The sequence below is a fragment of the Natrix helvetica genome, assembly GCF_964273705.1.
Source record: "Natrix helvetica genome assembly, chromosome: Z".
In the NCBI taxonomy this organism is placed as follows: domain Eukaryota; kingdom Metazoa; phylum Chordata; class Lepidosauria; order Squamata; family Natricidae; genus Natrix; species Natrix helvetica.
In genome coordinates this window covers 131,717,707-131,740,857 of record NC_138554.1, presented here as the reverse complement: position 1 = coordinate 131,740,857, position 23,151 = coordinate 131,717,707, and the positions used below count along the sequence as shown (strand labels likewise).

The 23,151-nt window shown below is 42.8% G+C and overlaps 1 protein-coding gene across 1 annotated transcript; it reads left to right on the top strand.

Annotated features, from left to right (window-relative positions):
• Window positions 1–520: 520 nt before the first annotated feature.
• INSIG1 (insulin induced gene 1) lies at window positions 521–13,674 on the top strand. The gene is made up of 6 exons (XM_081969898.1): window positions 521–595; window positions 3,948–4,354; window positions 5,864–5,988; window positions 7,588–7,754; window positions 8,765–8,864; window positions 10,638–13,674. Exons 2-6 carry the CDS (start codon window positions 3,955–3,957, stop codon window positions 10,665–10,667), a joined length of 822 nt encoding a protein of 273 aa, XP_081826024.1. The 5' UTR covers window positions 521–595; window positions 3,948–3,954; the 3' UTR covers window positions 10,668–13,674.
• The last annotated feature ends 9,477 nt before the right edge of the window (window positions 13,675–23,151 follow it).

Here is a 23,151-nt window from a genome sequence, read left to right as displayed (position 1 = left end):
CGCGGGGCTCTCGCAGCCAACTGTGCACACAGCAGCGGCGACGGGAGGAGGAGGAGCCAACGGTAAACGCAAGGCGGGTGAAAACCTGGAGGGGGGAGCCGTATGAGGAAAGACACGCGGACACCCCCTACAAAGGGCGCCACCACAACACCCCCTTCTCCCCCCCCCCGCTGGAATTGGGACGTTCCATCCTGCCACGCGCCTTCTCCCTCGCTCCCTCACCACCCTCCCCTCCCAGCCTCCGACGCCCGCCGTTGCTTTTTTTTTTTTGCTGGCTCTCTCCTTCCCGCCCTGTCAGTTGAGGGAAGAGCGGGTGGTGTGTCCCTCACGTCATATGGCCCGCCTGGCTCCCATTGGCTGGCTGGCCTCACCAGACTGCAATGCTGTTGCCGGGACTGCTCGGCAGCCCCGCCTTCTCCCTCCCTCCTCCCCCCCCCTCCGCCGCGTCAGCCTCCAAGCCCCGCTGTGGAGGGGCGGAGGCGCGCCACGCACGGAGTGCCTCGCGCCGCGGCGCTCGCGCCTTTATAAGCCGGCCGGGCGCGTGTGCGTGAGGGGCCGATTGAGAGGGACGCCGCTGCAGCCAGAGTCCCAGCAGGTAGGGGAAGGGGCAGGGAGGGAGGGCTGCATTGGGGGAGGGATAGTGTGTGTGTGTGTGTGAGTGTGTGTGAATGTGAGGGAAAGGGGCGCTTCTCCCCCCAGCCCACCCCACTCCACCCCACCACCAACGGTACCTGCTTTGTGGAAGATTGGCAGTTAACGGTCACCTGAGACTCCACCGTTGGAGGCAGTCTACCTGAGGGTACCCGACGGAAGGGTGGGGTGGGGAACCTCCGTGGTCCCATGCCCGGTGAATCTTAGAGGCCTTCGTATCTGCCAAAGGGAGAGTGGGGGGTGGCAGGTAACCGATCAACAGAGTTGGAAGGGATCTTGCAGGTCATCTAGTCCACCCCCGCCCAAGCAGGAGACCCCACATCTACCTCTACCTAGAATCGAACGTCTGCCTTTTTCTCTAGCCTTTTGCAGCAAGTTCACACACACACACACACACCTGGGCGCCCACCAGATGCACCCTCCAGAAGAGAGGTGTCATTTTTCTGACTGACCACAGGTTGGAAGAAACTTAATTTGTAAAAAAAAAAAAAATCCAGTAGGGGTTTGCTGGGGGTGGGAGCGGGGAGATGGACCTTTGGGTTGGGACCACATAGTGGTTCTTTGTAAATGCTTTCTGCTTTTTATATCACACAGAAACACACGCATTGTAATAGGTATAGATGGGAGGCTTGAGTGGCCCATGTCTAACAGCCATGCATGGTTTGCATCTCATAATATGCATCTCATATTGCAGCTTATATTCTCTGAATGGTTGCTTGCAGGTAGCAGTGGCAGGGCTTGGTGGTTGAGAGCCTGGGGTTCAAGAGAGAAATGACATCAGAAGCTTTAAGCTTCCTTCAATTCTTTTCAGTTAAAGGCTGGAAGGGAGAAGAGGCCAATTTGTAAGTCTAGGCTGCACCTAAAGTAGAAAATGTAAGCAGTCCCTTGAGTCAAGCTTCACTTGTGACTTCATGTCATTTTTTTTCTGCCAAGGATATGGGAAAATGGCTTGCCACTGCCTTCCAGAATATTTATCGAGTTTCCCAAGCTGGCCAAGTTTCTCCTGGTGGTCTCGTATCCAATTATGAAGATTGAGCCTGCTCAGCTTTTTCCAAAGTTTGAAGTCACATGCTTAGGCTGGTGAAATCTTGAGAAAGCACAGCTGGACTGAATTGGAGGGAGACTTGTTTTACTCCTCCTTCTTACCTGATAGGAGAATATGGTAAAGTCAGATGTCAGACTGGTGGTTCTGTCCCTATAGCAGAAGGGATTCTGTGACTAGATACAGTGGCCTTCAGGTACATCTCCCAAGTGGCAGTCTTTTTCCTACAATATTAGCATTATTGTAGCACCAAATAGATAAAACTGCTCTGGCATCTTATTACAGTTTGCCCTACTTTAAAGAGGGGAAAAAAGGGCAGTTCAATTATCTACATGGTGAGAGCATTTAGATTATAGGCTCTAGCTGTTTGAAAACTGAGGCTTTTGAAAAGAAAGACACAATCATTTGTCCAAAATGGTATAGTGTCTCCTGCTTGAGCAGGGGATTGAACTAGAAGACCTCCAAGATTCCTTCCAACGCTGCTATTCTCTGTTCTGTTACTTAAACATGCCATGTCACTGGTATTGGGGCAGTTTAATGCTGCATTTCATATTGGGTTAAGCTTGAAGAGTCTATACAGAGTGTCCAACCTTAGCAGCTTTAAGACTTGTGGACCTCACTCCCAGAATTCCCCAGCCAGGATTCTTGGCTGAGGAAGTCTGAGGGTTGAATTCCACAATTTGTAAAGTTGCCAAATTTGAAGTTCCCTGGTCTATACATATAAAAATCAGAATTGTGCATGCACTTCATAGAAATTAAATCCTGAAGAAGCAGGACAGATACAGAGAGTTTTGAATTTTGGTGGTGGAGAAGAGTATTGAGACATCCATGGGCAGCCAAGGAAATAAATGTTGCCCATAGAATAACTTGTCCCAGATTCTCTCTGGAAGCAAAAATGTCCAAGGTCAAATTATCATGTTTTGCACACATAATGTAAAGATCCAGCTCACTCAAGAAATCTACAATTCTGGGAAAGGTGGAAGGAAAGAGAAGAGGGCAATTAGTAGCAAGGTGGATCAGTGCATCTTTGGAAGACCTGAAGGGCCCGGTTTGGACTGGGTGTTCTTGGAGAAGATCTACTTATGTAGTTACCAACTTGTTGGCATTTAGTCAGTCAAAATTTTAAAGGACACTGTTTTATTCCTATAAAATTCTTACTGTTTTAACATCATGGTATATAATACTTTATATTGTATGCTGATGTTTGTGTTTGGAATTCTAGATAAAACTCTTCAGTACAATCTGTGTGGAATTATATACTCCTTGAAGCAGTATAAATATTTAAATTAATAATGGTTTTATCTTGTGGTTGTTCTAAAAGTTCAAAGCAAGTTTCTTTTGGCAGCAACTTTGTGTGATAAGGAAGTCAAGTGACTTCATAATATTCTTGGCTAAGTAGCAATTTAATCAAAGCTCTAGTTTTCTAGCTTGGTAATAAGACACAATTACTGCCTGTTTCACTATAAAGTACTTAATATCCTTAATTCTTATAACCAATGTAGTTCGGTAGGCCAAGACCTGAAATGGGGAGGACTTTTTAAAATTAAAGATAAGGAGAAAGGTAGAAAGAAAGATAAGGTCATTTTCTTTGGTTTTATATTAATGCTGTCAGGGGAATAACAATAAAGGAAGGGAGGACCAACCCCCTGCTTAGGCAGCAAACCCTATACCATTTCAGACAAATAGTTATCCAATCTCTTTAAAACGTCCAGTGTTGGAGCATTTACAACTTCTGGAGGCAAGTTGTTCCACTGACTAATTGTTCTAACTATTAGCAAATTTCTTCTTGTTCTGCGTTGCTTCTCTCCTTGATTAGTTTCCACCCATTGCTTCTTGTCCTACCCTCAGATGCCTTGGAGAATAGCTTGACTCCCTCTTCTTTGTGGCAACCCCTGAGATATTGGAACACTGCTGTCATGTCACCCCTGGTCCTTCTTTTCATTAAACTAGACATATCCAGTTCCTGAAATCATTCTTCATATGTTTTAGCCTCCAATCCCTTAATCATCTTTTTTGCTCTTCTCTGCACTCTTTCTTAGGGCTCAATATCTTTTCTATATTGTGGAGATATGTAATAGAATATTCCATGGGTGGTCTTACCAAGGCATAAGTGCTATTGAATTCCACATTATAATGTAGTTAATTAGAGAAGTATAAGGTGAATTTTTTATAGAGATAAAAACATACAGCACATAACATATTGATAGCTTTCTGAGTATTCTTTATTTCATAAGATCCTTCATGTCTCTTTCAGGAACCTGATGGAGAAACCTGTACCTCAACCTGACAGTCATACGTGGAGTTGCTCTTGCACAGCCAGGAGAAGATATAAGGATCACTTAGGTGGAAGTGCAACAGGGCTAGCAGCCAGAGTGGGTGAAATGCTAACCTCATCTGTCTCCAGTTCTCCCCTGACCTTAGTGGGTCATGCAGCACGGCACCCAAGCAGCCCAAACAGAGGCCGTGTCCCTGGTAGCAGCTTGAACTTAAGCAGAGACTTACTGCAACGCAGCCTGGTGCTTTTTGCTGTGGGCACTTTCCTTGCACTGGTGCTAAACTTACTGCAGATTCAGAGGAATGTAACCCTGTTCCCTGAGGAAGTTATCTCTACAATCTTCTCTTCTGCCTGGTGGGTGCCCCCTTGCTGTGGGACAGCAGCAGGTAAGAGGGAAGCTTGTTTTAAAGAAAGTGGTGGGGTTTCCAATTGTGTCTCCAAGATGGGTTGAAAGTATGTTAGTTCATTGCCCAGAATGGTGCATGCTATTGTTTATTTACTTTAAAAGTGGTTTTATGTTCTCGTTATTTAACCAAACTGGTGCCCAGAGTAGCACTTAAAAGCTTATATATGTTGATATTTGATAGGACTGTATTTGACCTCACAAGGAGAACACTGGGATTAGATGTAAAAAAATAACACCTTTAGCAGCACAGTGTCCTCCTTCCTTCTAAAGGCTTTGTGAGTTTGGCATTATTTTTCACTCTGGAAAGCAGAAGAGTTTCCTCTAGCTATTATTGCTTGGCAAGTTTTTAACCCAGGATCTGGCATGATTCATCATTATCTTGGCCATATAATTGGCTCGCTGTGGAAACTGGTGAGTCGTGTGCTCCGGTTCCTATTGGTTCTCAGTCTGAACATGCCACATACTCAATCAAAAACAAGGAAGTCACATGTTGTGACAGAAGAGAGGAACTGAGACTGGCTTAGTGCCTATTTTAAGAGCAATTTCAGTTTCTAGCAAGATACTCCTAGAAAATGACCCTTTTTTATTTGCAAAGTACAAATAAAAGTTCAATGCTGAATTACTATAATTCCTTTCAATTAGGTCAGCCAGTCCCTTTTAATAATTTTGATATTTGATATTCTAAATGGTATTTTTAGGCATTGGGTTCTAAATTACAGTATTTAATAGAGCTGTTGTTGACAGAAGATTGCACATAGCTTTAGCTCTTGTGCCATTTATGGCATCAGCCTTAAAATCTTTTCTCTGGAAGTCAAGTTGGGAAATTTATTATTTCCTTTGGATTTTTTTACCACCTATAATATGTAAAATAAATCAGGCACAAGAAAGCACAGACATAATTGTTTCATTGAACTTAACATGGCTGGCATGGAGATGTCCTGGGTATTGCCACTTAGTCATTGTGCTGATCTGAAACTTGACATGATTTTTCCATAGGGAAAAAAGTATTTCTATATTTTATAGTAGCTTAAATCATAGACTTTGAGCCTTAGAGAGACTTTCTTATAAGTTACTATTGAACACAGTAAGTATTGGTAAAAATAATTGTTGTTTCAGAGACAGCCTGCTTCAGCATTAAACTATCTGGCTTCCCTTATTTATTTATTTTAATTGACATACACACACACAGACACACACTCACACACACAAATCATAAATGGCGATCACGTGACCCTGGTATGCTGCAACTGTTGTAAAGATATGTTGTTTCTAAATGCCCAATTTTGATCATGTAACTGGGGGTTCTGCAGTGTCATAAGTGCAAGGACTCATCACAACTTCAGGCAATCGTTAAGCAAATGTTGAAGACTACCTGTAATCTTCAATAGCTCAGAAAATGAAAAATAGGCTTTAATGATTGTTGGGGAGAGGAAAATGAATGGTTAACATAACAACTGATTTCAGCATCTCTTCTATTTTCCTTTTACAGCTGTTATTGGCCTGCTGTATCCTTGCATTGACAGCCATCTTGGTGAACCTCACAAATTCAAAAGAGAATGGGCAAGTGTAATGCGATGTATCGCTGTCTTCGTTGGCATTAACCATGCAAGTGCTGTATCCTTGGGGAAAAAAGGGCTTAACGTTGCCTAGCATTTTTCCCATCATTACTGGACCAGCTTCAACTGTTTTGAGTAATTATGTTTCACAAATCAGTGCCTGTGCTATCTATACTTTAAAGCAGAATTTCTCAATTTTGGAAATGCCTGGACTTCATATCTTCCAGAATTCCCCACCAGAATTTGTGAGTTTGAAGCTCATATAACTTAATTATTCCTGAAGTTGAGAAACTTTGCTCTAAAGTCTCTGCTTAAAGTTTTATTGTTTCTCTTTCAGTTTTGTCCTGAAGAATCTAAACTAAAGCCGCTGGAGCTGGCAAAAAAGCCTCCTTATTTATATTCCACCTTATGTCTATGGAGATTCTCAGTCATCCAGGTCATGGTTGTCCCAAAGGTGCTTTTTCAAGAGGCAACTGGACTTTATTTGCTTTTCTTTTCTTTGAAGACATTTTGCTTCTGATCCAAGAAGTTTCTTAGATGAGAAGCGAAGCATCTTCAAAGAAAAACCAGAAAGTCCAGTTGCTTCTTGAAAAAGCACCTTTGGGACATTACACCTTTATAATTTTTATAAATAATCCAAGGCAGTACATATACACTCTTTCCTTCTCCTACTTTCCCCTAACAACAATCCTGTGAGATGAGTTGAGAGAGAGAGACCCTAGTCCAAAGTCACCCGGCTGGCTTTCATGTCTAAGGTAGGAATAAAGTCACTCAGCCACTTTTCCTGGCTTAGGCGGACTAGAACTCAAGTCTCCTGGTTTCTAGCCTGGTGCCGTTAACCACAGGGCCTGCTTGCTTGATTCCATTCTATTGTCAGCACAGAAATACTGACTGATCTGAAGGATTTTTATATTCCCTTCCAAAGACTTGGCCACACTTTTATCTAATACCTACACTATTCATGCCAACTAACTTAAATAGAAATGTGAGACACTCCCTTCTGTATCTCTTCACTTGCAGAGCATAGGGCGTTGCTTAGGTATTATGAAGAAACATTTATTGGAAATGTAGCAAATTGTGAGCACAAGAATTATTTCTTTTACACTAATAAAAAAACAGTAGGCCTATAATTATTTTAAAATGTCACTTTACAGAATTGGAGATTTATTTAACAATCTATAGTTTTGTCCTCCAGCAGCATTCATACAAGACATTGTTTTAAGATAAATGTGGCAGTTCAGTCTGCCTAATTGTGAAAATAATAAGCAATTTGTTTTTCTTTGCCGTGTTATAAGTTCTCCCTCAGGATATGCTTTAAATTTTATTTCATGAAATTTAATGTCTCCTTAAAAGAGAGTTTAGAAAATACATAGAAAAGATTGCCCCCTGCAGGTTGAGATGCTCAGCTGAAAACAGTAATCCAGTAGATTTGCGGGAAAATGATATTTCAAATATACTTTTTTCTACTTCTTGTACTTTATATAAATTGATTTCCATGTGTGCATGTTATAGATAAGACATAAAGATTATGGTAGGAAAAGTAAAGAACCTGTCAAAAGTGAAAAGATTTAAAAGGTGGGATACTTGGATAGATGTTAAGACTTGTATGGAGCAAGAAATTTGCCAGACTATCAAATTTCCTTAGCTTGCTTTTTAGAAATTGGATTTTGCGAACAACATCCAGCTTTCCCTGACCCTTGCAGCTTTGTCGCTGGGCCTCTGGTGGACATTTGATCGCTCAAGAAGTGGTCTTGGTCTTGGGATTACAATTGCTTTTGTAGCAACTCTGATTACACAGTTTCTGGTTTATAATGGAGTTTATCAGTAAGTACCCCTTGCATTCCCTTCTTTCTAATTGTTCAGCCTTTTTTAAAAAAAGACACGAATTATGCCTGCACTCATTTCAGTTTACTGTAGTTGCTACCAGCCTGTTGCTACTTCCTATTTTCTCTACACCCTTCTGAGGTGGATGGCCCTAAAAGAGATTCGCTACTCCTAAACTCACCTGGAGAAAACTAGAACTTATGGTGTGTAAGTCCAGCACCTTAATTACTACACCAAACTAGCTCTTCAAATATTGATGGCTATTCTGTTAAAGAAGGAAATATCTTTCCTAACTTAATAATACAGCTTTATTTCTATGTGCACAATCAGAATTTAACTGTGTAATATGGGCAAATAGTTTTATATTTGGTAATATGTACAGTTAAGACTGAAACTGGGCACAAAGAGGGTATTTTTCCCTCTCTTGTTCCTTTGCCTAAAACCAGTCTTTTATTAAAACATTTGCCAAGAGTTATAGGCCCTGTAAAGTTGCAGACAAGCAAGTGAATGAGAAAGTATTGAGCAACTTTATGTTCCTCTTCTCTATTGTGCATATAAACCAAAGAGACGTTAGAGGAGGCCTTTGTTAATTCTAACCATAGTAACTTCTATGGACTTACTTGCAAAGCTACATTATAATTTTTCTTTAAAAAAATTAAAAAAATTTCTTCCCTTTCCTAGGGCAGGGGAATACATTCAAAGTTTTCTCTATAAATATGCATGTTTCTATTCACTATTTTATTTATTAAATTTATATGCCACCTGTATTGTTATCTAGAATGACTCTGGGCAACTTATGGTGGCATAAAAATGTAAATATAAAAGTATTAACATTAACAATTTTAAATATATCTGTATACATATTTGGTACTTCTATTAAGAAAAGAAAACCTTGAATTCCTTATCCTTTCCCTATTATTTCCAGCAAGGTGAAATGTCCAGAGCAGTTTTGATGAGATGCTAAAAACTACAAATAATCCTCGATTTTTTTCCCCTCTGCTTTCCTTTAGGTATACATCTCCAGATTTCCTTTATATCCGGTCTTGGCTACCATGTATATTTTTCTCAGGAGGTGTGACTGTAGGAAACATAGGACGGCAACTTGCTATGGTAATTATATATCTCTGCTGTGTTTTTAAAGTGAAAAATGCACCTTCAGCTGATAAAACCATAATTATTACCTATGGATGTAATAAGTAATGATGCCTATTCATAATGACAGGTATTCTAAAGCAGTGTAAACATATATCATCCTAGGTAGTCTGCAGACATGTTTATTGCTAGTTTCAATAAATGTAAATGAAGTAAGACAGAAAATGCCTCAATGTGTCTTGAATATTGAAATGGCTAAGGCATTCAATCTCAGAAAATGCTTCAGAAAACTTGCTCCTCCTATGTAAGGACTGGTTGATTTTACTAAGAATGTGTGGCCTCAACCTTCTGTCTACAACTGGCATAACAAATGTGCAGAGTAAGTAACATCCTTGTCTGGGGTTCAAGATAGTTCTGCGAGTAGCCTTGTTAATAGAGAGACTTTAGATAAATAAAATGTATTGAAAAGTAGGTTGGGGGGGGAAAGGTTTTTTTCCCCTAAATATCTCACCCATCAAGTAGACGAGCTTAATAACAGCTTCCAGTTATTAGGCTTACCGTTTTTATTGGTGATTGGAAGTATCTTAGGGACTTTTTACATAAAAATGAAAGAAACTTGTGATGCATGGGTTTAATTAAGATATGTTATAGAAAGAAGAGTAATGTAACTTTAGACTGGCAGGTGAAAAGATCTGTTTATAAGTGCAGATGTGAAAAATATAGAAGCTGCTTTTTTTTCTTTCTTTCTTTTTTCTATTTTTTCAACTTTTTTCCCTTGTGCTGCTTGCTTTTCCCTTGATTCCTTTCTTTTTTGTCTTTCTTCCTTAGTTTATATTAGTTTGTGCCATTGTTTAATCACCTTGTTTAAAGTACCAAAGGCTGCTTTTCTGAAGGTGTATCCTTTGTTTTATTTATTATTTATTAAATTGATTTATATAAACGGCCAACTAATATACAGTGACTCTGGGCAACGTGTACAGCATTATAAATCAACAATATAAAAACCCCAGAATCTCCCACACCTCCCCTGTGGCAATGACAAGTACAATTATACAACCCACTTGATTGTTTCTGAATCAGTCTGAAGTCCGCAGGCCCACTGACAGAATCATGTCTTCAGGGCCTTCCAGAAAAGTAGCAAGGAGAGAGCCAAGAGAGGTGATGATATTCCAAAGGGAAGGAGCCACCACAGTGAAGGCCTGTCTTCTAGATCCCTTCAGGTATACCCCTTAAAAGACCCACAACCTCCTCTGCCTGGTTGGCCAGGTAGATATAACTGGGGAGAAGTGGTCCTTCAAATGCTGGCCCCATGCCATATAGGGCTTCATTGCATTTCCAGCTATTATACTGCCCAAAGCAGAAAGGACCTGTATCTTCCCTTAGTCATGCTTATTCTGGGATCCAAGCCTCATTTGAGCTTAGTCTGATGTGCGATTGCCCAATTTTGACCTTTGATCCAATTTCCAGAAACAAACAGAGTAGTTACCATTGGGCGGTGGCTGAAAGCAAAAAGATGCTTCATTGGATTATGACACTACATTGCAGGCCTGCTCATCTCCCTCCCTTTACTTGCTTTTTAAATGGTAATTATTTCAATGATTACAAAATTCTTATCTGTGTTTTGTGAAAGGAGTTATCTGAAATGTTCAGGGCTGGTATACTAGATGGTTCTCTAGCGTTTCAGTAATAGCATTTTGGAATCTAAGCTTTTACACAGCTTCCCTAATTTCAAAGAAGACAGATTTCGGTTTTTTTAAAAAAAAGTACAGTGATTTTTTGCTTTGTCCACAGGGTGTTCCTGAGAAGGCTCACAGTGACTAAATAACCGGGTCTGACCTGCATTTGTGAAAGCAAAAAAAGGATCAGTTCAAGCTAGGATTTTTCGTCTTGAATTACCAGCATGAGCTCCCTAAATCTGGGAAAGAATGAACTCACCATAAAGTGGCCAAGAGGTTACCTTGATTTATTTCTGAGAAGTTTCTGGGTTTGACTGTTTGGTGGAAAAAGTTCAGCACAGACTTTCCATTCACAATAAGCTGAACCTTAATGGCTGTCCTTCCGAGTCCTTGAAACATCTTCCATTTTCAAACCTTGAAGCAAATCTTAATTCTACCCATACCCAAAGACAATTGCTTGGTATGGCATGGTGGAGTAGTAGAATAGTATTTCTCCAAATATCGTTCATCCTGTGGTTGCTTTTAAGAGGACCCGAAAGAAAGAACCATTGTTGTATAAAGGAATAAGGGGCCAGGTCTTAGAGAAGAGGCTTTCGCAGATTCTCCTACTGTAAAAGGGCTAGCACAGGAATATTACATTGATTTATGTCTTAAGCACCTGGCTTCTTGAGGTGGGAGCAAATCATCTTGGAAAACCAACAATTTGTTAGCTGCTCGGCTGTTTTATGGCTCCCTATATCACTTCTCTTGGAAACACACAGCCAAAATTTACCTTTTTCCAAGAGATAGCCTACTGGTTCTTTAGACAGGATGGATTTAGATGGGTCCTTACCGACTTCACCAATAAGTGTGTCTTCATTACACTAAACCATGAAGAAGAGGACATTTTTGCAGGATACTTGTTAAATTCTCTGGGAATCGGGCAGGTTTCAGAGCCGAAACAGTACTTGCCATGAAAAGAACGGGGAAGGTTAATAGTGTTAGTTAAAGTCTCTTGTAAATGATCTCTTGTCTAAATTTCTGAAGAGATCACTTTGTGTTCTTGATTTTGCAAATTTGCAGAACTTGCAATCTGTGATTGCTTTATATGGAAAAGTGCTAATGTCACTGCATTAAATATCTGGTGTACTCAACTAGTTCCAGGGTGAGCACAATAGTTAGTTCAATACTATAAGTCACCACTGACCTAATAAGCGGCTGTTAAATTTTAAAATTTAAAGTGCAATGTACAGCTGAATGGAATCTGAGCCTCGTAGTATCCTCTTTAATATCTCCAGCAAACAATGAATATTAAAGAGAAAAAAGTTTTGAACTTCTTTAATGCTTTATGAAAGCAAACATCAGCAATAATCTAACTAGTGTTGCTAGTTTGCACCCTTTACTAAACTCTTGAGAAATACTCCACTCCTGTGGCTCTAATAGCAAAACAGAGCTCATGCTGCATTATCATTCAACTTCAGGCACTTTTGCTTCCAGCTTCCTTCAGCTTCCAGTCCAATCAGAAGGTTCATGTTTTAGACCAAGGAGAAGAAGTTGGGGAGCTCCACATACTTTTTGAACCATTTCCCATCACCTTTAATCATGCTGCCTGGTGCAGATGAGAACTGAGAGCCGAAAACATCTGCGGAGTCGCTAGTTTCCTTATGAGTTTTAGATAAACTGAAGAATCTTCTCCAGGTTTTGTCCCAAAACAGCATTTTTCCAAACAGGATCCTTTTCCAACTTTATTTTCTGGCCTCCCCCCACTGAACAGTTGTTTGGGAGGCAGCAACACAAAATCCTCCAAGGATGCAGCTGTGGGTTAGGAGACTCACAACAATATCTGGAGAAGACTTTAGACTCCCTTCTTAAACTAACCAGTTTGTGGTGAATGAGAAAGCAAAAGTGATTTGCTCAGGGAAGGTGACATTCCCTGATAAAGTTACTTTCCAGAGTCCTAGGTCCTTTTTTGCCTTTCTGGGGACATTAAACCTGAGATGTCACCATGTTTTTTTTTGTTTGAAGTAGTAATTAAATTCAGGTGCTGGAAAAAGAAAACAGAAGGCTAGTTTTCTAAATTCTAGAATTTATTGTCTTATTTTGGAACCAGGGAAAGGTTTTGAGATTACCTCTGTTCTCAGAGTACATCCACACAGCATGTTAATGCAAAGGAGAAGGATACCAATAATTCCAGAATCATTTCTCTTCCAGCTCAGGAGTCTCCAAACCTGGCAACTTTTAAGACCTGTGGATTTCAACTTCCAGAATTCCTCAGTCAGTCATGCTCCACATGTCTTAAAGTTGCCAAGTTTGGAGACCGCTCCTGCTCCTTTAAAAAGGAAGTAAGCAGAAAGAATAAGAGTTCAGAGGCTATATAGGTGGATGAGGATAGAGCCTCCCTCCCCGCCCCCTCTTTGGTTTGACTAGGTTATTGGAATCTTTGAATGCTTGTGGATCACTTCCAAAGTGAATTTTTGAATTTGCTCACCTCAGCATCAAAAACTTGTTTGGAAAGCATATTAATCAGCTTTTTGTTTGTTTTTCCTTAAACAAAGTGGCAGTTTGGAAAAAAAGAAGAAGCTTCAAGCACTATAGAATACATGGGTTTATTCTGAAGAGGTTACATTGCAATCTGTGGTATTTTTGAGTAGTAAATTATAGGCTGCAGCTTTGAAGCCTGGTTTTTCATTTTCCACTGTTTCTTTAAAGTGTATTGATTCACTTCTTATATAATCCCGTTTAAATGGTATTATCTGAGTATGCCTCTAACATGTATGTGCAAGATGAAAGCCACTATGTCCTCTAAATTTAGTTTTGAGGTTGCACAAGGGGAAATAACTACCTTCCTGTAATATCTTACTACCAGATGTAATTAAGAAAATGGACAATTGTAATTGTAAATATGTAATCATGAAATCAGATATTTAATTTGTAAAGTTTATTTGTCAATCTGTGTTTTGAGATGACAGCCAAGTTCAATCTTGCCAATACTTGTAAGTATCTGAACCAAAGTGATCAGAGTTTGTGTTACAAAGAAAAGCGTGTTTTTTGGGGGGGAGGGGAATTGCGCTGTATTCCAGATAAGAATCCTTTGATTCTCAAACTTGGTAGATTTTTCAACTGTATGTATTTGTGTGGGTTTTTTTTAATCCATTAAAGGTTTTGACCATTTAGTTCCTGCATTTTGTCAAAAATTATCCTTCCTACAAGTTATCTGGCAAATACAATAGTTGGAAATGTTCTTTGCAAATGTTATTATTTTCTTTAATATTGCACCTGGAGTTATTATTTATAAGAGAACTATTAGTCTGGTTCAACATTGCAGTGTTCTGAAAAACTGTCCAGTAATATTTATTTACAGTCCAACTTTATTATTTTTATAAACAGCTCAAGGTGGTGAACATATCTAATACTCCTTCCTTCTGTTTTCCCCACAACAATCCTGTGAGGTCAGTTGAGCCAAGAGAATGACTGGCTCAAAATCATCCAGCTGGCTTTCATGGCCAAGGTGGGACTAAAACACATCTTCTCCTGGTTTCTAAACTGATGCCTTAACCACTAGATCAAACTGGCTATTTCTAGTCATATTATATTTCCAAATTTCACTTGCCCAGATGTATCTCCATTTATACATTGCTGCTTCCTAAATGAGAAGGAAAACTACTTTTCTGTCAAATGCAAAAAGAGATGTTTCCTCTTTTAACCAGGGCTGAACATTGGGGATAACGTTCTATGGGTTAACTCAAAAAATCAGAAAGCTGGTAGCATCTTTTCAGATGAATTTTATTAAAGGTAATTAGCTTTAGTAATGATTACTAAATCATTAGGTACACGGAATGGCTAAACTTATGTAGGATTTAAATTGGGATGTGAACAGTGAGATGGAAAGCTTATTCCTTTTAATAAAATTTGCTAGTTAGAAAAGATGCTGCCAGATTTCCTCTAAATTTTGATTGCTGTAGACCAGTGGTTCCCAAAGTGGGCGGTACCGCCCCTTTGGTGGGCGGTGGGATGACTTAGGGGGACGCTAAGAGGCTAGGGGGGCAGCAGGCGGCAGAGAAGGAGCTGCGCTGAGCCTACAGCTTCAGCTGGCCAGCCTGCCATAAATGCCCTTAATTTGTTGATTTACTCAATACTACCACTGCTGCTTCTCGCTGCTGTCCGCTGCGGCAACTTAAGCACTAGCAGAATCGATCCTAACTACCAGCGGCTTCAACCACCACCCAGCAAGAGAGAGAGAGAGAGAGGAAAAACATACAGAGACCGTGCAACTGAGCAGAGAAGGGGAGGGAATCGAAACAACTAAATCAGAAGACACCGAGCCGCTCCCACATGGCAGCTAGGCACATGCCGCTCAGGCTTTTTTCCTCCCCCCTCTCCAGACCGAGCGCCACGGCTGGGAGCCACGCTCCCTGAACCCGCTGCAGACGGGCCACTCCCGTTCTCCCCCCCTCCCCGTCCCATCGAATAGTTGCTTCTGGCCTCTTACATACCGCACATTCCTCGGGGTAGCCAGTCGGCGCACGCTCCGCCGATCCACGCACTGTGCACCAAGGATGGCAGTATTGCGTTCTGCAGGCAGAGAGCCCTCTTTTCTGCGGGTGCGCGAAGGGCGATCCCAGGACTGGGGATCCCTATATGTGCGTGTGGCAACTAAAATCCTCCGGCGACACAAAAAGGGTGGTGGTGGGTGGTGTTCCTTGGTTGGGAAGGGGGCAGCAGGGCAATGGCTAAAGGGAATTTCGACGGGCGACGACGAAGCAAGTTTTGCATGAACTCCAGGGCCAAACTGGTAGGAAACGGGCCACTCTTTAAGTGTCTTTTAAGACAAACCATCACCCAAAACTACTGGAAACTAGAGCCAGGAGTTAATGCCACCGAAAAGGCTCCTCTGATACCGTAATAGGAGAGGAGAGGAAAACACTTCTGATGCTTTTAGAGCAGTGTCTCTCAACCTTGACAACTTGAAGATGTCTGGACTTCAACTCCCAGGGTGGGCACAAATGGAAAAAGGAGGGATGCTTGAAGATTTCTTAGCGTGTGAGAGGCACCACATAGATCAAAGAATACACAGGAAACAGCAGGTTGAATATGGTACATTTGGTGTGCGAGAGGTACCGTGAGGGTCAGGATAGGTGCATTGGGATGCTTGAGAATGCACATGGAATGTGTAGGGGGCAACTTGGGTCCAGAAGGATGCATGAGCCAACAGAGCACAGTGGTTAAAATGCAGTATTGCCGGCAGACTGCCCACAGCCTGGAGTTTGATTCTGAATTGGCTTAAGGTTGACTCAGCTTTCCATCCTTCCAAGGAGGGTAAAATGATGACCTAGATCCGTGATGGCAAACTTATGGCATGCGTGCCACAGGTGGCATGTCAAGCCCTTTCTACAGGTATGCCAGCCATCGCCCTAGCCCAGCTCCACTACGCATGTGCACATGCCTCCTGCTGGCCAGCTGGTCTTCAGGTCTCTGCCGTGTGTGCGCGGGCAGTGGGGTGCATGTGGGGGATGCATGTGTGCATGAATGGGGGCGGGGCACATGTGGGGGGTTCACATTGCATCTTGGGGCCTTGCGCAGCACCCCCACGCCCTATTTTGGGTCTGGAAAGCCGCTTGCACCAACCTGGAAGCCAAAGGGGGGACAGGGCGCATGTGCAGGGCACATGTGGGGGTTGCACATGTATGTGTGGAAGAGGGAGTCATGCATGCATTGAATTATGAGTGGGTGCACTAGCATGCGCACGCTTACGGCACGCAATGACAAAACGGTTAGCCATCACTGGCCTAGATTGTTGTGGGGAAATAGGCTGGCTCTGTAAACTGCTTAAGGAGGGCTGTAAAAGCACTATGAGACGGAATATAAGTGCTGTGTGCCATGAAAGTATGAGAGAGGTGCTGCAGGATTGAGACACGACAGGTGCTTGGGGATGCTTTGGGGAGAATTAGAGGTGCCATGACGATTAGGGACAATGCATAGGGGGTGGTGTGGGTCAGGAAGGGTGTGTTTGCAAGAGGTGTTGCATGAGTCAAGGAAGGCACACGATGTGTGTGGTGGGATGCACGGCGCTCCTTCCTCCTTTCTTGGTTCAAAAACAGTTGCCCTGTGACGCACCATTTTGTACAGTTAAAAGTTGCAGGAAAAAAGAGTTTTAATCGTATATAGATAACTCTATAAGAAGCTTATGATGTTTGTGATATTCAAGGCCTGATGTGCTGCTTAAATGATTATACACAAATAACTTTTGTGTATCTTTTTTAACTTAAGCAAATTGGACAGAACCCAGGTAAAATGCTCTTGTGCTTCTGTTCTGCTTGAGGTGGAATTCCCTATAGCCAGAAAATGCTTCAATTTTACTTCAATATCTGGCTAGCAAGAGCCCCCTCTGGTGACAGGTTCAGTCCATGTCTGCTGGAAAGAGGCACAGGGAGACACAAAGGTTGTCATAATATTCACTGCAGAATAAGTAAATAGATTAGAAACACAAAGCTCCCCATGTCCCAGCCTCTTACAATGGTTATCATCTTGAATCCCCAGAGGAACACAAAATATGAATGTGTTCATACATTTGACAATGGGTCAAAATGGAAAGACTAAGAAGGCAATAAGAACTGGCGAAGAATGCAGTGATTTTTAAGGTACAACCTTCTACTGTTGACTCATTTTCCATCCCTGTTGATCATCCCTATTCATACACATACATGTGCCATATATATGCATATGTATGTATGTGTGTATGTGTATGGATATGTATTCGTATCCGTATCCATACACATACACATACATATGCATGGGAATGGTAGGAAATGGTAGGAAATGGTACTAATTGCGTCGGTCAGGTTGAAGATCTTAACGGGCTTATTTTTGGGGTAGGGCTTATATTATGAGCATCCTGAAAAATCATGCTAGCGTTTATTTTCCAGTTGGGTCTTATTTTCGGGGAAACAGGGTACTCATGTATATATGTACACACATACACACATATAGACATATATATTAATCAGACCATTTAGAATACATAGTGGAAAAAGAGTTTTGATAGTTAACAAGTTTTATACTGTATGGTACAAACCAGTACAGAATCCACTTCCGCTACCACAAAGCCCCCTCCCAGAAGGTAACAAGGAAAACAAGTTATGGAAAGGATGTGTAGCATCCCAGGCAATATTGTGAAGCCTGGTCACGCAACATTTATATGCCATGTCCTGGACAGAAGGAAGTGAACTTCCGATAATCATTTCTGCTGTCCTCACCACTATTTGCACCGCCTTCCTAATAGCTCCAAGCCATACAGTAATACAATACAAGGGGATGCTTTCAGTTGTCCCTCTATAGAAAGTGGTAATGACAGGGGAAGGAAGATGTGCCTTTCTCATACAACACAGAAAATGCAGGCACTCCTGTGCCTGCTTCACCAGTGTCTCACTATTGAGTGACCAAGATAAACTACTTGTCAGCTGCACACCCAGAAACTTGATACTACTAACCAACTCCACAGTTGAATTGTTAATATATGGGGGTTATGGCTGTGCCTGACTTTTCCAAAATTGACAAAGATCCTTTTGTTTTCCCTACATTTAAAAATAAGCTGTTTTTATTACATCACTTCATCAAACCCACTACTTCCTCCCAGTAATTGCCCTTATTATCATCCTAAATAAGGCCCACCACTGTTGTATCATCTACATGCTTCACAAGTAACATATGTTCCTAGCTATTAGTTCCCAGATATGGTCTTTCTGCATAATTCCATTAAGTATTTAACTCTTCCATGGGTCATTGACTTACTGCAGCCATAACATAGCAAAGCTTAATTTGATATTGTCATCATTTTGTCCTGAGATATTCTAGGTCAGTGTTGGCAAACCTATTGAGCACTGAGTGCCGAAATGGGAGAGCGCCAGTGGTGGGTTACAGATGGTACGACCCGGCATGGGCGCACCGGAGCCTGCCTGGAGCACCGAGTACTGTTCCAGTACGGTGCTCTGGAGGGTCCACCCGCCCACCTGAGCTCCTTACCTGTCCTTTAAACCTTTGGCGCTTCCGTGCATGCGCATGGCGCGTACGGCACCTGTGTGATGCTCTGCCAAGCAGCTGAAGCATCACGGAGGCTTGCGGAGGCATCGCAGGCATGTACGACGCATTCACGCATCTGAGTGTGCGCGCACGCTGTGCGTGTCCATGTGGATGACGTCGGGCCTGTTCTAACTCTACCGGGATCTGGAACCCACCACTGGAGAGCGTGCGCACACATACGTGCCAGAAACCAGAAAAGCAGCCGCCTGGTGCACACCAGGTAGGTGATCTTCTGGTTTCCAACATGTGCATGCACACCACACACCTGGTCTTCTGGTTCCTGGCGCACAGGCATGCGTGAAGACCAGGTGGCCAGTGCAAATGCATGCACTGGAAACTGGAAGCGCAGCCACCCAGTGCACATGCTGGGAAAACTGTCTTCCGGTTTCCGGTGCACACATTTGCACTTGCCACCTGGTCTTCTGCTTTCTGGCATGCATGCGGGTGTGGAGACCAGCTGGCCAGAGTGCGTACACATGCTGGAAACTGGAAGTTCATCTTCCCGGCACACGCATGCGCTCCGGGTGGCTGCTCCTCCAATTCCTGGCACTCCCATGCATATGAAAACCAGCTGGCCGACACGCCGGAAGTGTCATTTTTCAACCTGCCCAAATAATCCATTATACTTCAACAGTGCTTTAAAAAAAAAAACGCATTGAAAATACATGATTATGTGCCATCAAATCAGTGTCAACTCTTAACAACCAAGTATAGGTAGCCCTCCTCAACTTATAACCAATCACTTAGCAGCCACTCAAAGCTCTGATTGACCTACTTTGGGGGTACTAATGGCCCAGATTCAACCAACAACAGATGGTGCCCGTCTAATTGTGTGACCGGACTTCAGGCACTCACAACTGGGCTGCATTTATTTATTAGCATTTTTGTCTCTTTATTACTTTATAAGTAATTGGAGGTATTAAGCATACATAATATTCCTTCCTTCCCTTTTCCACACAACAACAACAACAACCCGGTGAGGTGGGTTGAGCTAAGATAAGGTGACTGGCCCAAAGTCAACCAGCTGCCTTTCACATGCCTAAGGCAGGACTACAACTCACTAATTCCTGGTTTCTAGGCCAGCCCTTTAACTACTACAGCAAATGTCTATTTGCATGCCTTGCAATCACGTGACATTTTACAACAGCTTTTCCCCAAAACTGGCCTTTGCTTCAGGTTTTCAGCAAAACCGCATCCATAGCAAACTATTGGCTTGCTTAACCATCGCTGCAAAACAGATTGTAAAATTGCAGCAGTCATGCAACAACCAAGCCATTTTATAAGCATCATGTATGCAATTGTGACGGGCAGTCACCATTACAGTCATTTGTAAAAAAAAAAAAAACACCTACCTGTAGATAGATTTTCTCCAGGATCTGCCCACAGCCATCAGGTTTTCCCATGTCACACCCAACATTACTGTAATTAAATCCATTCACCTTACTCTTGGTTGATCACATTAACTTCTATTACCACTTTACAAAGCCTTAGTAAGACCACATCTAGAATACTGCGCCCAGTTCTAGTCACTACAATATAAAAAAGATGTGGAGACTCTAGAAAGAGTGCAGAGAAGAGCAACAAAGATGATCAGAGGACTGGAGGCTAAAACATAAGAAGAACGGTTGCAGGAATTGGGTATGTCTAGTCTAATGAAAAGAAGGACTAGGGGGTGACATGATAGAAGTATTTCAAGATTTGGGGAGGTCCTACAAAGGTGAGGGAGGGGGTGTCAAACTATTTTCCAAAACACCAAGATGGGAAACAATGGATGGAAACTAACCAACGAGAGAAGTAACCTAGAAATAACGAGAAATTTCCTAACGGTGAGAACCGAATTAACTTGTGGAATAACTTGCCTCCAGTAAGTTGTGGGTGCTCCATCAGTGGAGGCTTTCAAAAAGAGACTGGGCAACCCTTTGTCTGAAGTGTTATATGGAGGTTGGACTATAAGACTGCCAAGGTCCCTTCCAACTGTATTATTCTATGTTCTATATCTGTGATGGCGAACCTATGGCACGTCTGCCACAGGAGGCACACACAGTCCTCTCTGCAGGCACGCAAGCCGTCACTCCAGCTCAGTTGCACCATGCATGCGCGCACGCCTTCCCCTAGCCAGCTGGTTTTTGGGTTTTGGCTGTGTATACGCGGAGGGCACGGTGCAGGCGGGAGGTGCATGTGTGGGGAGGGGAGTGCTGTCCTGTGCGCATGCACAAGGGGGGAGCATGGGGGGCTGGCACACCCCCGCTGCCCGTTTTTCATCCTAGGAGGCTGCAGGGAGGCCTACTAGGCCCAAAACGGGGCACAAGGGGGCGTGGCGCCCTCCCTGCAGCCCATTTTTGGTCCCAGGAGACTGCAGAAAGGCCTGCTAGGCCCAGAATGGGGCACGAGGGGCAGGTGCGGTGTCCCCCCCCCCCATGGCCTGTTGTTGGTCCCAGAAGACTGCAGGGAGACTTACTAGGCCCAAACTGGGGCACGGGGCTGGGGGCATAGGGACTGCAGAGGTCACACATGCATGTGCAGGGGTGTAAGGCACATGGGGGTGGTGTATGCTCATTGCATTATGGATAGGGGCGCGCATGTGCACCAATGATGAGATTCAAATAATTTAACAACCGGTTCTCTGCCCTAATGACCAGTTGGGTAGGCGTGGCTCAGTGGTCATGTAACCGGGTGGGCATGGCCAACTCTACGCCACTCATGTCAATGGGCGCTTGGCCTTAGCTGTTACAATGTAATAAGGGTTAACCGGAGAGGCAGTTTCAATAAAGATGAGGCTAGAAACAACACCAGAATGTTTCCTTCCTGCCTGTCTTACAGGATTAGCCCTGTAAAGTGAAAAAAACAAAAGGAGATTTCTTCCAATAACCGGTTCTCTGAACTGCTCAGAAAGTTAACAACCGGTTCTTCCGAATAGGTGCGAACCGGCTGAATCCTACCACTGATCTACACGCACTGTCACACACACACACACACACACACACACACACAGACACGCTTTTGGCACGCAACAACAAAATGGTTAGCCATCACATGTCTTCTCCTTCCTTCCACTTTTGCTAGCATTATAGAAAGCCAGGTCTTCACCCAAATGTATCCAAGGTATGATAATTTTGAATGTGACCCTTTGTGCCTAAGATGGGAAGCCTTGAGTTGACTTGTTCTACGCTTTGTTTCTTGGCTAACTATGTAGCATTGGGAATTTTCTTCAACAGGGGGTCCAACGGCATCAAAGCTCTTTTCATCCTCTTCAAAATCCAACTTCAACTTCCACAGAGCGTAACAGAGGAAACCATTGCTTGCACACTTCTTATCTTTATAGAAATATTACATTGACTTGAAATCACAATTGAGCCCCCAAATTTCCATTGTTAAGGAAGACAAACTGCTAAGTGAATCTTGCTCCATTTTATGACCTTTCTTGCCACAATTATTAGTGAGTCTGACTTCCCCATTGACCTGGCAAAAAGTGATCACTTGACCCCGGCACCCTACAACCGCCATAAGTACATGCCAGTTGCCAAGCATCCAGGTTTAGATCACATGACCACAGGGATGCTGCAACACTTCTAAGTGTGAAAAATGATCATAAACCACTTTTTTTCAGTGCTGTTGCATCTTTGCATGGATTACTAAGTGTTGTAAGTCGAGGGCTACCTGTCCAGCACCTGAATATGTTTTCCGAAGTTTTCATGGATATTGAGTCACATATTTCTTCATTGTCCATTTTAAGGGTGGTTGCTGTACCTGTTGTATTAGTTTAGGCTCCATTACAGTCTAGTGCAGGGTGTCAAACTCAATTTCATTGAGGGCCGCATCAGGATTGTATTTGACTTTGGAGGGGCGGGGGGGGGGCATGGATAGTTTTGGGAGTGGCCATGGTGGACATGGCCAGCTCGACATCACTCATGTCGGGGGCACCTGTGGTGGCCAAGAGACAGGACTTTCCTGAGACCCTCACTTACTCTCATAATTTCCTCCCTCCCCCCCCTCTCTTCTCTTTTTTTCCTTCCCCCTTCATTCTCCTTTCCTCTTCCGTCCCCTTTTTCCTTATTTTTCCTTTCTTGCTCTCTTGCCATCTTCCCTTCTTTTCCTTTGTCTTTCTTCTTCCCCTTTCTCCTTTCCTGTTCCTTGCATGCTCAAATGCAAAAGGGAAAACATTTCTTCCTTTTGTTTTGCTTTGCTTTTAGTTTGTTTTGCTAGCACTATGCCAGCAAAAACGGAGCTCTGGGGTGTGAGGGAACATGCATCCCCCACCCAAGCTCCTTCGTTGTTTCCAGGCCCATGGGCCACGTCTAAGCACCCCATGGGCCAGATCCAGCCCACAGGCCTTGAGTTTGACACCCCCGGTCTAGTTAATCTTTGTCCCAGTTTTCTTGATGTGCCTTTTTGACTTTCAACTGCTAGAGCTTCCAGATCATTTGCATTGAAAAGCAGATGCTTGCAATCTCCCCAGGCTTTAAACAAACAATGTTTGAGGCGAATAAACATGATTTCCCCAAATGTCATTCCTTGCATCCATCCACACAACTATTTCTATTGCAAATTTGGAATATTGTTTTCAAAAATGACAA

Coding starts and splice junctions, on each gene's coding strand:
- INSIG1 (XM_081969898.1), top strand. CDS start 3,955: ATGGAGAAACCTGTACCTCAACCTGACAGTCATACGTGGAGTTGCTCT. Junction 5,989..7,587: donor GCATTAACCATGCAAGTGCT/GTATCCTTGGGG, acceptor CTTGCTTTTTAG/AAATTGGATTTTGCGAACAA. Junction 8,865..10,637: donor TAGGACGGCAACTTGCTATG/GTAATTATATAT, acceptor CTTTGTCCACAG/GGTGTTCCTGAGAAGGCTCA.